The sequence below is a fragment of the Haliotis rufescens genome, unplaced genomic scaffold, assembly GCF_023055435.1.
Source record: "Haliotis rufescens isolate VD_foot unplaced genomic scaffold, xgHalRufe1.0.p SCAF_4, whole genome shotgun sequence".
Taxonomy (NCBI): Eukaryota; Metazoa; Mollusca; class Gastropoda; order Lepetellida; family Haliotidae; genus Haliotis; species Haliotis rufescens.
The window spans coordinates 7,013,257-7,030,659 of NW_025964112.1; the positions used below are offsets into that span (position 1 = coordinate 7,013,257).

At 41.6% G+C, this 17,403-nt stretch overlaps 1 protein-coding gene across 3 annotated transcripts in view; it reads left to right on the forward strand.

The window, feature by feature from the left end:
- The window catches only part of LOC124135877 (natural resistance-associated macrophage protein 2-like), a 37,972-nt gene extending 28,343 nt beyond the window's left edge, over positions 1-9,629 (forward strand). For all 3 annotated transcript variants that reach the window (XM_046501542.2, XM_046501541.2, XM_046501544.2), the window contains exons 14-16: positions 141-218; positions 651-683; positions 3,678-9,629. In XM_046501542.2, coding sequence (XP_046357498.2) covers positions 141-218; positions 651-683; positions 3,678-3,836 — 270 coding nt within the window. In that variant the 3' untranslated portion in view covers positions 3,837-9,629. The remainder of the gene's footprint in view (positions 1-140; positions 219-650; positions 684-3,677) is intronic.
- The last annotated feature ends 7,774 nt before the right edge of the window (positions 9,630-17,403 follow it).

The window sequence follows — 17,403 nt, forward strand, 5'->3', positions numbered from 1 at the left end:
TTGGGCAGTCAAAGGTCTATTAGGGTTCACCTGACACAACCTCATATGGAAATGTTGACAGATCTTCACGTTGAGAGGAATCATATCAGAGTAAAGCATCTGATTTTAGTTATATTGATGTATACGTTTCCTATTTCCAGGGCACCAACCAGCGCTGGTACATCTATGTTGTGGTGGCACTAGTGATCCTGGTGTACCTCACATATGTCCTGTATTTGGTAAGTGTTTAACATGCCAGATTGTGCCCTTAAGGTGGTATGCGTATTTTGGAATGCAGATCCGATCTTTTATTCACATCTAGATCATGGATCCATCCAATATATCAGTCTGTGAGACCTACAAGTCTGGCTTAACATTGCAACATATTCAGATACTTTTTCAAGTAAAAGAAACAAAAGATGGAATTACTTTTAATTTTCACCTTTTCTACCAATCATAATTTTTTTCACCAAAATATCTATAAATCAAGAATTGACAGAGTCTTGCTTGATAAGGGCAAATATAGGAAACAAATTAGTAAATTATTACACATTTTGAAGATAAATGGGTTGTCTTGGGACTAAAAGATGATCCTTGAAATGTGGACATCAGTGGATGTCCAATCACTGAATTTATACAAATGAATTAATTTTCAAAATTTCTTTTTTCAGGCATTAGGTTTGCAAGTATATTCATTGTTAAAGGTAAGTTCTTCATCAGTATGAGCACAGACTTGTATAAGCTTAAATAGGTCCGTGGTATGAGCAGACATGTTGGATGATGGCTGGCCTGTTACTGTGGACCGGAACTAGCAGAAGCCTGAATGTCTTGCTGCTCTAGGAATAGACAAGGCCTTTTAGAAAGTTGTCAAATGAAACATATGGTAGTCTAGATCAGTTGTCAGACTTCCATTTTTGTGGAAACCTTGGTGGCTGAGTGGGTTAGATCGCTGACTTTGTGTGCTGGCGATTCTGTGCCGTACTCTGAGAGTGTGGGTTCGAATCACGAATGGGACTCCATCCAAAAAGTATTAATGTTTGTTTTTTACTGAGAAAGTGTAATTCCAAATATGACACATGTTACTGGGTGTTTTAGTTATCCGACAGTATACTATCAATCTGATCTGCTTCACAAGAGGACAAGGTTTGATGAGGGCCCTGTTTGACTTACTAGAAATGTCAATTTTAAAAGATATGGAAAACTTTGAAATATGTGTATGAACCTGATCAGACATGTATAAATGTCTGATATCTCTAGCCCCTTCCTTTCTGGCGTGATCAGGTAGCTTTCATCAAGTACTTACTGAAAACACATGTTAGCCTTGTCGATACATTGAGTTCTGTTACAAGTGAAATACAAGTGCTGATATTAGTGAAGTGTAGTTCTCATTTATATGAACACATCCAATAACAAAGTTGTTAAAGTCTTGCTCATTGCTTAAATTATACAGATTCTGTGGGTGAAAAGGGACCTTTGTCTCATTCCTACCAAATACCTTCTACAGTATGTTCCCTTAGGGATTGTGGGGCAGGATAGGTTCCCAGCATGTTATGTTTGACATAAGAGGCAACTAAAATATAGATTTGGTTATTACAATGTATGACCTGGCTGACTGTGTCATCGTGCCCCAACAGTATGGGCCGTTGTTCATACTATCAACCACTGGGTGCCTGGACCAGGCTTAATTATTTCCAAGCCATGATATATACCTCAAATAGTATTAAGGTATTTAACTTGCACACTCTGATGAGCTGACCTGATCATGTGCTCATGGTGGAACTCCCAATGTCAAATATTGTTGTTCATCACTTTGAGATAAGGGAGATAACCCCAGTCTGGTGGTGGAACTCACAATGTCAAGTATTGCTGTGCTCATCAACTTTGAAATAAGGGAGATAACCCCAGTCAGGTGGTGGAACTCACAATGTCAAGTATTGCTGTGCTCATCAACTTTGAGATAAAGGAGATAACCCCAATCTCGTGGTTGAACTCCCAATGTCATTACTGTGCTCATCAACTTTGAGATAAGGGAGATAACTCCAGTCTGGTGGTGGAACTCACAATGTCAAGTATTGCTGTGCTCATCAACTTTGAGATAAGGGAGATAACTTCAGTCTAGTGACAATGTCAAGTATAACTGTGCTCTTCACTTTGATTAAGGGAGATGACTCCAGTCTGGTGGTGGAACTCACGATGTCAAGTATTACTGTGCTCTTCACTTTGACGTAAGGGAGATAACTCCAGTCTGGTGGTTGTTCTGACCCAGCATCATGCTCCTTTCTCACACTATCAGCTATGATCTGTCTGCTTCAGGGACAGAAAAATGCTGGTCCAATAGTCAAGTCCTAGTGAAAAATAGTCAGGACAAGTACAAAAGTTGATCTGACTGACTAAAAATATATTATGTCAGGCTTTTAATTTGGTTTATCTCTAAAATGAAAATGGGGCACTATTGCAAGAATATTTGCCGCAGGAATTACGATTATCTTGTACTTTGAGTACCAGTGTCTTGGGGACCAGTGATGATCAATGGGCCTCACCTGAAATAAATTTGTGACAGCCTGCCAGCTCTGATTATTCTTAGCAGGTCGCCCTGATATAGCTGTAATAAGACTAATACATCTGCCGATAGAGAAACACCCATTCGTTCGCCCACTCATTCTACCGTTATGAGGAAACTGAACAACCAGTGTCATAACCAGGTCACTAGGATAAACATGCTATGTTTTCCTGCTAGGAAGACAATATGAATTTCAGGATGGAAATATGAACATGTGTTCAAGTAAATTGATATCACCAAGCAAATAAAATATCTTAAAATTTATATATTTGATTGTTTAATTGATGTCACAGGGCATGAGTGGCCCAGTAGTGTAAGACCCTGTATTTCAATATTTAGAGTAGTGTCCCTTGTCCATGCAAGGATTTGATGGTTCTGCGTTAGAATCTCTGAACCCTTGGTATCACCATGGAAAACAGACTTCTGGCTTCCCCCTCCATTAAGTTGACCCTAATGTTGTGATATAGCTGAAATTCTCTTTCAAATTTACTCCCAACTGATGGCTCCCTCAATCAAGATCTGACAAATCTCCATAGGAGTTGAACTTTCTGAAATGTTAGGCTCCATGTCTTTACCATGTCTTTCCCCAGTTGGGAATTTACAGTCTAAACAAAGGAGAGGTGAAATGGTGGTTACATTGCGTTCAAGATTATTGCACTTATATAGTATGGTACAGAAAGAGGTGTGTGTGTGTGTGTGGTGTGTGGTGTGTGGTGTGTGTGTGGGGGGGGCTGCTTGTACTTGTTTTATCAGTTTTATAGTGCTAGCTCACTGAGATACCATGCTGCAGTTTAACATAGACACCCAGACTAGTTGTATTCTCTGACCATTTGTTTTATCCAACCAGTTGGTTTTATCCAACCAGATGGTTTTATCCCCATAATGCCAAGCACTAGTCATAGTCACAACACGTACCATCTTTTAACGTCTTTTGGTATGGGATCGAACCACCAACCTTCCACTCTCCAGGCAGACTATGAGGCAGTCAAACAAAAGAGAACCACATGAGACACAAATATCCCCTCAATAGTACGCGGCGTGACCTCCTACGGGGGCTTATTCAGGTCTTATCAATTTGGAGTGAAGGAGCTGATTTTGATAAAAACGCAACTCTTTCACTGTCTATATTCTTTTTCAGATGAAGCTGATGTCCAAATTAGGCATCAATACAGAGGTGTGCCTGAGTGAGCACCTGCAGCGAGAAAATCTCCGTTATCCAATCAGAAGCCCCGTTGAAAACACTAATGAGAGTGACCCTCCGAGTGGAGTCCGATCATATGGTTATGGATCTTTTTGATAACTGTCAACTCTAAGTAAATTAATTAAATATTTTTTATACAAACTACTGTCCACCTATTGTTTTCCATGCATATTTGTTTGTATGTATCATTGTATTTGACTTTATTATGTAATGGGTTGGCCTTTTCTTTCTTTCAAAGCTGCCACCACAGAGATTAATACTGGTAAAAATAGTCCAGTGTGTAAGATATTTGTCCAACTCTGAATATTATGATATTAGCCTATAGATAAATTCTGTGTTCAAATATTGGAAAATGAAGTTTGATATTTCAGAAAGCATGAAATCACAGAGCTGTCTCTAATGAGGTTGCCAACCCCCCCCCCCCCCCCCCTCTCTCGGCATCCGGCATATCACTTAATTTGTCTTAAATATTTTATTGATTTGTCACTCTTTGCAAAATAAAGTACGAAAAATAAATTTCAACATCCGTAGGATAGATAACATTGCATGGCATCCAGCATATTGCACTGCAGGATCCGGAATACCACATAACAGGGCTGGCACCAGCATCCTAAAAGGGGGTCGGCACCTTCTCTGATGTAACACTGTAATGGGATCTTGGCCATTTTCATTATAGTACTACCGTATTTGACGTAATAAGCGCCCAGGGCGCTCTCAAAATTAGAAATAGGGGGCTCTTATTAGAATATTATTTTGGTGGGAAAAAAACAGTTGAAAGATAAATTTCGTGGTTTATGGTGACAGACCTGAAATTTTTATGTATGAACGATATATTTTTCCAGAATTTAATTGGCCATGATTAAGGGTGCATATAACACACGAGTGTGCATATACGCGAATAAATAAGTCTTGTGTACATTGATCATTCGGAAGGGGTGCTAATTAGGATTGTTTACTAGCCAATATATCAGCAAATATCGCCGTGGGCGCTTATTACGTCGAAATTGGGTAACTCCATGCTGGTGATGTAGAAGTGTTGTTTGTTTCACCAAAAGCTATCAGGCAGCCCCAGCCGAATAACTGTAATGTGTCCATTTTAAAGAGCCGCATTTGTTCACATCTTCTTGAATATCAAATAATTTTGTAGAAGTTTCATGACAAATATTTCAGCTATCATACAATACTCGGTAAACTCAGTTGCATATTCATTTAGTCATGGAACTTTGTTCCATAGCCTTTTGCTGATCATGTTGACAGCAAGTATCTGCAGATGCAACATTATGCAAGGAATATGCATCACTATGCTAAAAATGTATTTCCTCGATTTAACGCCGGGCCTCGAATAAATGCTGGGTAGTTTTTATGCCCGGAATTCTGCAATTTGATCACCATTGCCGCTGTTGATGTTTTTCTGATACCTACTACAAAGAGACTATTGATGACTATTAGATGGTATTCTTCCATGGAATTGTTTTGGCACAAGTCATGGAAAGGTCACAAGATAATTTACCCAAAAGTTTGTGGGGACAAAGGTATTCATAAATTTGTCTTTATATGCTTAGAATATACTTCAAGACATATTATATATGTATTTATCTTTACACATTCTACACAGGAATAAATTATTGTTGGTGACATGTCTGTCAAAGTCAAGGTCATCTCTGAGGATATTATGAAGCATCCCTCATTGCCAGTGACTGTCATATGTTTACTTGTGCAACCCTGAGACTTGATAATCCTTGCATCCTAAGAATTTGTCTTGAGTAAGGTCAGGGAGTACTGTTTTTGTAGACTTAAAGAACATGGCATGATAATATTTGGGAACTTTGAGAAAATAGAGGTAAAGGTACTGCTCCTGTTTTATGCAAGTACTGTATCTGCAACCACTTCAAGTGTCTTCTCTACAGGGTGATTTTGTCCTGCAGACATTCTTGTGTTAGTTCTTGTTATTATTTATTATAGCTCAGACTAGTTAGAAAGTATAAGTATGATAATTATTCAAGATGACTGTGATTATTGAATACTAGAAAATCATCATTTTGTGAAATAATTTTGCTCAAATTTAGTGTGTTAAATAGATAAGATGGATGAATGTGTTACTTGCCAAAACTGTGATGCTTCTATTCATGTCAATCAACATCTTGTGATGTAAAACATTTCCTGCTATCCAGCTGTATATAATCTATAATGACTACAAGTCAAGGACAGAGTCTGCCTCAGATTATTTACCTTTCTTATTGTAGCACAATGTTGCTTTATTTCCATTGCATATTTATTCTGTGAGATATGCATTAGGCCAATAAGATAAGTATTATGTTCCTGGTCCCTGCCCATGTCAATTTTACCCTGCCCCCTGTCGGACCTTCTTTTGGGATTTTTAACCAAGGGCAAGTAACTCTAACCTGCTTTCCCCAAAACCAATGTACAAACTGCACATAATGCACAACGTCTCTTGTGTCTGTGCCGGTTGCGTGGGGGTGGGGTGATTATGAGGCAATAGGGCCTTGTCAAGTGCAGTCACTATTTATAGTCGCTCTTTCCTGTATGATTTTGTAAACATTCCAGATTATCATTGTATCATTGTTCTAGGCACCTGTTGTGGTAGAACCAGGATTTGGTTGGGATCATATTCTGGGTGTAAATTGTTTAGATTCAACAGGAGTCAGAGAGTTTCAACGAATGATAATGAAACTTACAGTTCATGTTTTTACTTTGTTCATGACAACTAACACCATCAGCCAGGACATTCAAGGAAGTGAGGTGACATGGGGATTATTGTCGGTTCAAGATTATTGCACTTCTATAGCTGGACTGGCAGAGGGTTGATACAAGAGCAGATAGTTGTTTTGACAGACAGGCGTCAGTTGAGCATGAACACTGTCACATGCAGTGAAGAAGAAGTATTAATGTTTAGGAAAAGGTTAAACCCCGACAGCATCCACAGTTCCCTGTCCCTCTTGATACAGAAATAAAGAACAAGGACCTTGTTTTTGTTGCATTCAATGATATTCTAACACATACTTCCAGGCTGACAGTTCCTGGAGGCTTAACGTATCTTGTTTGTTTGTTTGTTTGTTTGTTTATTTGTTGCTTTAGATTGAATCCCATGACATACTTGTTCTCATTCAAGAGTGCAGTGGCACCATGGATTTGTTGACTAGTTGACATTTTCAATACATACAATAGTGATGAATCATGGTTTTGATAGAGTAATGTCGCTTTAATGCTGTATTACAGTCCCAAAAAGATCGCCTGGAAGAAGGATTTTCTTGACTTGTGAGGTTTTACTGTATCTGAAGATTTTTATGACAAATATCTATTAAAGCCTATACCTTTTCATGTTGATAGGGGACAATTTAATTCCTCTCTTGAAATCTGGTAATATGATTCTTTGTAAATGAAAGTAACTACATTTAGGAGGCATTTGTGCCATTCCTCACAATTAAATGTCACATTTATGATAAGGCAAGAGAATCATGGAAGAATTCTTGCATTTGTTCAGCTTTTGAACATGGGCCCAAGAATACAAAAATAAAGCTGATTGATCGATAAATTCAGCTGCTACAAAAACATTAACGATGTTTTCAATAACTGCTCGATGAATTAAGCGCCATACACTCAAGTTTTCAGGTAGTAAGGCAAGTAGTGAGATCATGTTATCAAGAAGACTACAAATTAAATTATCATGTTTACTTGCCTTTTTGTTTTAAGTTGATCCTTTCAGAAATCTCTAGGAACCGACTGTGAAAATCTGTATGAATGATAATGAATGTCTGGTTTGTTTGAGTCATTATTAAAAGGAACCCAGCGTCAGGTGTTTAGGGGGGCGGTCGGGTAGCCTAGTGGTTAAAGCGTTCGCTCGTCATGCCGAAGACCCGGGTTCGATTTCCGACATGGGTACAATGTGTGAAGCCCATTTCCGGTGTCCTCCGCCGTGATGTTGCTGGAATATTGCTAAAAGCGGCGTAAAACCATACTCACTCACTCACTCACTCACTCACTCAGATGTTATAGAATGACTGAATCAGATGAACTGGTTCTTTGTGTTTATGACTGCAGTGTCTGTATGTGGGCTGAAACAGTTACTTGGGTGCTCGTGTACGAATTGAGTATTAACACTACTAGAGTAGTTAAAATTATTTCTCAAGTACTAAGAGTTATCTCCCTTGTTCAGTTTATTTACCTCCCTTTCTTTACAGCCATGGGCGAATTTGTTCCAGTTTTACTCTTTACTCTGACATTATTGATATTTGAAAACATGACTGCCATTGTATGACGACAGATATAATAATCTGTCATTCCATTCCTTTTTTTGTTGGTATACCTTTTTTTATTGCAAATTTAGAATATTTGAATACATGTATTTACAGAGGTTACGGAGAAATATTTAACTTTTTTATCATTGCTTATATATGTATGTACAACTATTTATGTATTCAAATGGATTTACATGTATTTACTTAAACACAAATATTATGTTTTTATAGATGAGTGTTACTGAAAGGCAAAATTTGCAAATTTGTGAGTGAGCATTTTCTTCATGTTCATCTACAAATAGTATTCATGTTGGGTGAAAACACTTGAAGGTTTCGAATGTTTCAGTGTCATTACATGTATTTGTTGGCCAATCAGATTTCACAGTCACATTTGGTATTCAGTTTTACAATCTGAGTTGTAGCAGTATCACTAAGGGTACATGTGGTTTTATGCGTCCCACAGTAGGCTTTATACCACTCCCAGCTTGTGGCATAAAACCCAACGTCACTCCCCACTTGTGGCATAAAACCCAACGTTACTCCCCACTCGTGGCATAAAACCTTGTGCCACTACCCACCCGTGGCTAAAAACCTAGTGCCACTCCCCACTCGTGGCATAAAACCTAACATCACTCCCCTCTCGTGGCATAAAACCTAACGCCACTCCATCTTGTGGAAGAAAACCTATTGTCACTCCCCACTCGTGGCTAAAAACCTAACGCCACTCCCCACTCGTGGCATAAAACCTTGTGCCACTCCCAGCTTGTGGCATAAAACCCAAAGTCACTCCCCACTCGTGGCATAAAACCTAGTGCCACTCCCCACTCATGGCATAAAACCTAGTGCCACTCCCCGCTCATGGAATAAAACCTAACATCACTCCCCTCTCATGGCATAAAACCTAACGCCACTCCATCTTGTGGAATAAAACCTAACATCACTCCCCTCTCGTGGCATAAAACCTAACGCCACTCCATCTCGTGGAATAAAACCTAACATCACTCCCCTCTCGTAGCATAAAACCTAGTGCCACTTTCCACTCATGGAATAAAACCTAACATCACTCCCCTCTCGTGGCATAAAACCTAATGCCACTCCATCTCGTGGAAGAAAACCTAATGTCACTCCCCACTCGTGGCATAAAATCTAGTGCCCCTCCCCACTCATGGAATAAAACCTAACATCACTCCCCTCTCGTGGCCTAAAACCTAACACCACTCCATCTCGTGGAAGAAAACCTAATGTCACTCGTAGCATAAAACCTAACATGCTTTCATGACCCTCCCTCACAAATATGTGTATTATTTTTTATGACCCTGCCCTAGAGACTTATATTTTGTTGTAACCCTCCAGATTCCCTCACCCAAGCCTACAATATATGACCGACCCTGAACCATTCGAGTGAGTCTCACTTCAAAACACCTTGCTAGGAGAAGTCAGAAAAAGCAGTATGATCTGTCTTTGTTTTTTTATATTATTGCGCAATGTTTTTGTTTTGTTTTTATGCTGGCCTATCATAGAGGAAATGATTTACAAGATGTTTACTACTGATATTCTTCATATCTGGTTTCATAGTGCCATTAGCTTATACATGATATATTTACTCGGATATAAAACTATTTTTTTATGTGAACTTGTGTCTTTGTTTTCTCTTCCCTACTGCCTGGCTATTGAAATTAGATGCTTGTGTTGCCTAGCTACAAGGATGAAGGCTTGTGTTGCCTAGCTACAAGGATGAAGGCTTGTGTTGCCTAGCTACAAGGATGAAGGCTTGTGTTGCCTAGCTACAAGGATGAAGGCTTGTGTTGCCTAGCTACAAGGATGAAGGCTTGTGTTGCCTAGCTACAAGGGTGGTGGAGGCTTTTGTTGCCTAGCTACAAGGGTGGAGGCTTGTGTTGCCCAACTTCAAGGGTGGAGGCTTGTGTTGCCTAGCTACAAGGATGGAGGCTTGTGTTGCCTAGCTACAAGGTTGGAGGCTTATGTTGCCCAACTTCAAGGGTGGAGGCTTGTGTTGCCCAGCTACAAAGGTGGAGGCTTGTGTTGCCTAGCTACAAGGGTGCAGGCTTGTGTTGCCAAGCTACAAGGGATCCCAGTATCGCAACACTTCAGCATCCAAGTATCCCAGAACCTCACGACCCCAGCACCATGTGCGCTGAAAGAGAAGCCTTAAGAGAATCATGTACCGTAGTTAAGATGTGTAACATGCAGGAGTCGCTGTGCCCGAATGACATGGATCCCTGCTCATTCCATGATCCACTGGTTTGCCTGGCAGTCACTCCAAAATGTGCAAGTTGCCATGACCGAGCTGTAATAATGCTAACTGCAGTGTAAGACCACCTTCACAGGTATCAGTGATCCCATGATGAAAGAAACATAACCTTCTATACATAAACTGATATACAAGCATAACTTGAGTGTAACTGTGTCCCATTGTTTAAGCTGGATAGTGAATGTTTGTGAAAGTGAAAGCTGCCTACAATAGGAACCAAGTGACCAAGCTCTGTCCCTGGCCCTGTGGGACTCCAGCTATAAGTACATAGTCCAGGGGTATGCTGACAAGCTATCAACCAAGTCACTGAGTCTGACCACCTTCGGTCGCCTCTTACAACAAGCATAGGTTGCTGGGGCATCTTTATTTCTGTATAAATTACCACCAAAGACAATAAATAGATCTTAATTGTGCACCCCCCTTTTCAAAAAAGCTGTATCCGCCCATGCACCCCTACATAATAAATGTGTGTACATGAGCATTAATGTGCTTGATTCATTAGTTTGGCTGGATCATGCCTGGACTGTTGACAGTAGCAAAATAATCAGTCCAAATATGTGTCGACAGTCCAGGAAATGGAGATGATGTCACAGTGTTCCCGAGATTAACAAAGCAATTAACAACAGAGTGCGAGATATGTAGTACACATTATATTAATTTATTCAGTCAATATAACAACATGCATATATATCATATGGCCAACATATTTTCATACAATATCACACAAAAAAGTAAAATTTGAGAAATGGATCATTCATAAAGTCCATCCATTTGAATATTTAGCCAAATTAGCCAAGATGCAGCAGCTCTGATGCGTGGTCTGTGTAGTTTAACTCGGTAAGTCTATTGGCAAGAAGATCGGCCTTCAAGGATCAAATCCGAGCATCGATGATGCGGTAGTGACGTCTACGGATTGGATCTCTCTGCTGTCCTTGGATCTGCTGAATTTTTACTTCAGTGACTGATTGTTCTTTCTGCAGCAATCGCACAACCTGAAACACATTCGGATGTTTCTTCATGGCATACCTGTTCAGTCTGTTGTGCTAACCTTCCAAATTATTGTTGGTTCTATGTCTATCATTCTCGACATGATTCCAAGTTGGCAGGTTCCATGCGACTTCTATCCAGGTGGTAGTGACGTAGTCCATCAGCTGTGTAGCCCTGTCATCTTGTGGTGCGTCTGCAATGGCATCAAGCCAGACATCTTCAACTTTGTCAAGTGGCACTAAAGGAAAAGCAGCAGCTCGTCGCACTAGTTTTTTCACACTGTCTTTTGACTTGTAGTCTGTCGCAAGGCCTAGCTTCTGTGTGCAACGCCAGATGCACTGGGTGTAGTGAAAGAAGCACCCACGAAGCTGAGCATTTGGAATCACAACACCAGCTGCATTGTGAGACCCACGTTCAAAGTCCAACTGGAACAACTGGTGACCACATTTTAATTATCTGTTATATATACCCAAATGCTAAATGTTTCAAACAGCATTCCGATAATCCTTCTACTCCTATTATCACATGAAAGAATTACTAAGCTTTCTTTTTCTGTTTCCGTTTTTACTCCTTCTACTGCGGATATTTGATTACATTCTTTTCATGTGAATAACCAAAAGATTAATTTTCCTACTCACATAAGTCAAATATAGTCTCACTCTTCTTAACAATTATTTAAGAAAAATATTCTCTTTAACTTAATCCCTTTACTCATTTTACGAACAGTGGTCATCAGTAATCACTAAGAAAGCATTCTCATCAGTTAATTAACACTGTCACGGTTAAGTGACCACACCATGTCGACAGGCCGGGTAATTTCTTTTGTCGACGGTTAGCAACAACATATTTTTCATGTGTCGACAGATCGGGCTGACACCGTTTGGCTTGCTGTAGTACACTAGATTCACAATTGAATGCGGAACGCGATAATGCGATGAAAGACACAATGAAAGGCTTACAAAAGTGATGAGTAGAGACCACGAGATGGTTACGTAACTTCCGAGGAAACGCGTGCAATGACGCAACGGTAGTAGGTGAAATTGTAAACTTAAGATGATATACCTGCAATCAAAACATTTAGTCGCTAGAACTAAATGTAATTGTTCCCATATTGAATAGTCATTTTTAAAAACTGTATCCTGTATTTACTTTGATAAAACACTTGTTTTTGTTTACAAGATGACATCCAAATACAGAAACGGAAATTGTTAATTTATTACTTATTTTGCAGCTCCTCCATGCCAGCAGTAAACTGACTTCCCTTACAGTTGCTTTCTGTCTTCCCATACTCACTCTACACATAACACTGTCCTTGCAGCCATCGGAAGGTCCATTCAGTGTTCTTACACCAACTTTGCATAAAGTGTTAGTTGATCACTGAATATCACTTGAAGCGGCATAAAACCATGCTCACTCACTCACTCACTCACTCACTCACTCGGTTACTAAGTTACTTTGGAGATTTAACGTGCGCTTTCCGACTGATGCGTATTTCGCACACAGACTTACTCGGTCGTATCACAGACATCCATCAAACTGAGATCAGTGTAATGGCCATATTATCCTAATGTACATGTAAGTTCGAAATATGTGAGAAGTGGTGGGGCAATATTTTTTTCAAGGTATGTTTATGTAATGGAGACTTGTCACACTTAAGGAGAGATTTATGGTTAAAAACAGGAAATGTTTTGGTCACTGTTTGAAGACCTATTAAACAGTGTCACAATCTGTCATCTGTCGACAGGAAGGTGTATCTGGACTTGATACAGAATATTTACTGTTTCCTTTTCCAGTACAGCTCACCAGGAACAGGCGACAAATGTCGAGGAATACTCATCAGTGAACGACACAAATCTCAGGAATGTGTCCAACAGTTTCAAACTGTACGGCATTTGTGAGGAGTGTATGTGTCTGTATGTGCCACAGCACTGAAGCTCCCCTGTTAATGTAGCCAACAGTATGAAATACCAAGAGCAGGGTATGAAACTCCAAAAAAATTCAGCCAGACCACAGGACTGGCTAGCTGAAATACTTGCCAGCCCTGACCAAAACCTGCCTGCCCACTATAATCATATGTTTCTCAGGATAATTTAATTAAAAATATGAAAACTGATTGCTTGTAGCATAAGTGCATCGCTAAATGTTAGGTTGTCTTTTTGGTTACATTTTATCATTCTTCTTTACATGTGAATTAATGCTTATCATCGGGAAATATTTAGAATATTTTCACCTATGAAATATGACCCGACCATCGGGCAGGGGGATTTGAAAATCTGGCAGCCCGAGTTGAAATCAACCCGTCTCGGACGGTCGGGCAGGCAGGTATTTCGAACGCTGCCAAGAGTGAGTGAGTGAGTATGGTTTTACGCCGCTTTTAGCAATATTCCAGCAATATCACGGCGGGGGACACCACAAATGGGCTTCACACATTGTACCCATGTCGGGAATCGAACCCGGGTCTTCGGCGTGACGAGCAAACGCTTTAACCACTAGGCTACCCGACCGCCCCTTTTTAAATACCAAGAAGGAGAGCAGTTTACAAAGTTGCTGTCAGCATTCTATTTAAATATCTTCTACACAAATACTGAGAACTAAAAGTAAAACCAAAATCTAATGATTTGAACAAAATATCATGTGATTATGAGGAGAAACAAACATCCCAAAGTTCAGATCCTTAATTTCCTAGAAGTTGATTTTGAGTGAACACAACAGCATGGTAAAATCAAAGTCAAATTTGACCTATGGAGAAAAACAGAACATATACATCAAGTACCGCAATATATTAACCAAACAAATACCAAATAAAATTCATTTGGTCATAATAGATTTTTTCAATGTGGCTACTGTGGAGGCCATATTGAAATTGGATTCAAAACTATTGAACACATCACTTCATTGATTTAGTTGTCTCTCAGGAGATAATGTTTATAGTGTGAGGAAATGCATTTTTAGAGAACTTATGAGCATGTTTAAAATAGTATTCCAACCTCTTGAACAACCTGGGTGTTATCACTGGTGGGAACAAGTATGTGAAATTTGCAGCCTTATGGGATTAGTGGTTTCTGAGGAGAGGTTTATAACGGACAAACAGGCCATGACTTCAGACCACTTGACTTACAGTCAGGTGAGCTAAAAATGGCACTATTGGTGGTACTGGTACACATTCATTCTGAGTGAGCTGACAGTTGAGTTGCATAAATCATGGGAGTTGTGATGATGATCAGACCACTTTGTTGACCGGGGTTGTGACTGTCACTTTAGCGGCCAATTCCGCCCAAACTCCCTTGGGACTCTGCATCAGTGCATATCCCCAGTACCTCATGCTGGTTTGGTGGGGACCTATATTCTCACCAAGCATCCCTACATGGTACAACCGGTGTAGGTCAATGGGGACCTATATTCTCACCCAGCATCCCAACATGGTACAACCGGCATAGGTCGATGGGGACCTATATTCTCACCCTGCATCCCAACATGGTACAACCGGCATAGGTCGATGGGGACCTATATCCTAACCCAGCATCCCAACATGGTACAACCGGCATAGGTCGATGGGGACCTATATTCTCACCCAGCATCCCAACATGGTACAACCGGCATAGGTCGATGGGGACCTATATTCTCACCCTGCATCCCAACATGGTACAACCGGCATAGGTCGATGGGGACCTATATTCTCACCCTGCATCCCAACATGGTACAACCGGCATAGGTCGATGGGGACCTATATTCTCACCCTGCATCCCAACATGGTACAACCGGCATAGGTCGATGGGGACCTATATTCTCACCCTGCATCCCTACATGGTACAACCGGCATAGGTCAATGGGGACCTTTATACTCACTCTGCATCCCAACATGGTACAACCGGTGTAGGTTGATGGGGACCTATATCCTAACCCAGCATCCCAACATGGTACAACCGGTGTAGGTCAATGGGGACCTTTATACTCACTCTGCATCCCAACATGGTACAACCGGTGTAGGTCAATAGGGACCTTTATACTCACCCTGCATCCCAACATGGTACAACCGGTGTAGGTCGGTGGGGAGCTATATTCTCACCCAGCATCCCTACATGGTACAACCGGTGTAGGTCGGTGGGGACCTATCTTCTCACCCAGCATCCCTACATGGTACAACCGGTGTAGGTCGATGGGGAGCTATATTCTCACCCTGCATCCCAACATGGTACAACCCGTGTCGGTCGATGGGGACCTATATTCTCACCCAGCATACCTACATGGTACAACCGGTGTAGGTCGGTGGGGACCTATCTTCTCACCCAGCATCCCTACATGGTACAACCGGTGTAGGTCGATGGGGAGCTATATTCTCACCCTGCATCCCAACATGGTACAACCGGTGTAGGTCGATGGGGAGCTATATTCTCACCCTGCATCCCAACATGGTACAACCCGTGAAGGTCGATGGGGACCTATATTCTCACCCAGCATACCTACATGGTACAACCGGTGTAGGTCGCTAGGGAGCTATATTCTCACCCAGCATACCTACATGGTACAACCGGTGTAGGTCAATGGGGACCTATATTCTCACCCAGCATCCCAACATGGTACAACCTGTGTAGGTCAATGGGGACCTATATTCTCACCCAGCATCCCTGCATGGTACAACCCGTGTAGGTCAATGGGGACCTATATTCTCACCCAGCATCCCTACATGGTACAACCCGTGTAGGTCGATGGGGACCTATATTCTCACCCAGCATACCTACATGGTACAACCGGTGTAGGTCGATGGGGACCTATATTCTCACCCAGCCTCCCAACATGGTACAACCGGTGTAGGTCGGTGGGGACCTATATTGTCACCCAGCATCCCTACATGGTACAACCGGTGTAGGTCGATGGGGACCCTTTATTCTCACCCTGCATCCCAACATGGTACAACCGGTGTAGGTCGATGGGGACCTATATTCTCACCCAGCATCCCAACATGGTACAACCGGTGTAGGTCAATAGGGACCTATATTCTCACCCAGCCTCCCTACATGGTACAACCGGTGTAGGTCGGTGGGGACCTTTATACTCACTCTGCATCCCAACATGGTACAACCGGTGTAGGTCAATGGGGACCTTTATACTCACTCTGCATCCCAACATGGTACAACCGGTGTAGGTCAATAGGGACCTTTATACTCACCCAGCATACCTACATGGTACAACCGGTGTAGGTCGATGGGCACCTATGTTCTCACCCTGCATCCCAACATGGTACAACCGGTGTAGGTCAATAGGGACCTTTATACTCACTCTGCATCCCAACATGGTACAACCGGTGTAGGTCAATGGAGACCTTTATACTCACTCTGCATCCCAACATGGTACAACCGGTGTAGGTCAATGGGGACCTTTATACTCACTCTGCATCCCAACATGGTACAACCGGTGTAGGTCAATAGGGACCTTTATACTCACCCAGCATCCCTACATGGTACAACCGGTGTAGGTCAATAGGGACCTTTATACTCACTCTGCATCCCAACATGGTACAACCGGTGTAGGTCAATAGGGACCTTTATACTCACCCAGCATACCTACATGGTACAACCGGTGTAGGTCGATGGGCACCTATGTTCTCACCCTGCATCCCAACATGGTACAACCGGTGTAGGTCAATAGGGACCTTTATACTCACCCAGCATACCTACATGGTACAACCGGTGTAGGTCGATGGGCACCTATGTTCTCACACTGCATCCCAACATGGTACAACCGGTGTAGGTCAATAGGGACCTTTATACTCACCCAGCATACCTACATGGTACAACCGGTGTAGGTCGATGGGGACCTATCTTCTCACCCAGCATCCCTACATGGTACAACCGGTGTAGGTTGATGGGGAGCTATATTCTCACCCTGCATCCCAACATGGTACAACCCGTGAAGGTTGATGGGGACCTATATTCTCACCCAGCATCCCAACATGGTACAACCTGTGTAGGTCAATGGGGACCTATATTCTCACCCAGCATCCCTTCATGGTACAACCGGTGTAGGTCAATGGGGACCTATATTCTCACCCAGCATCCCAACATGGTACAACCTGTGTAGGTCAATGGGGACCTATATTCTCACCCAGCATGGTACAACCGGTGTAGGTCAATGGGGACCTATATTCTCACCC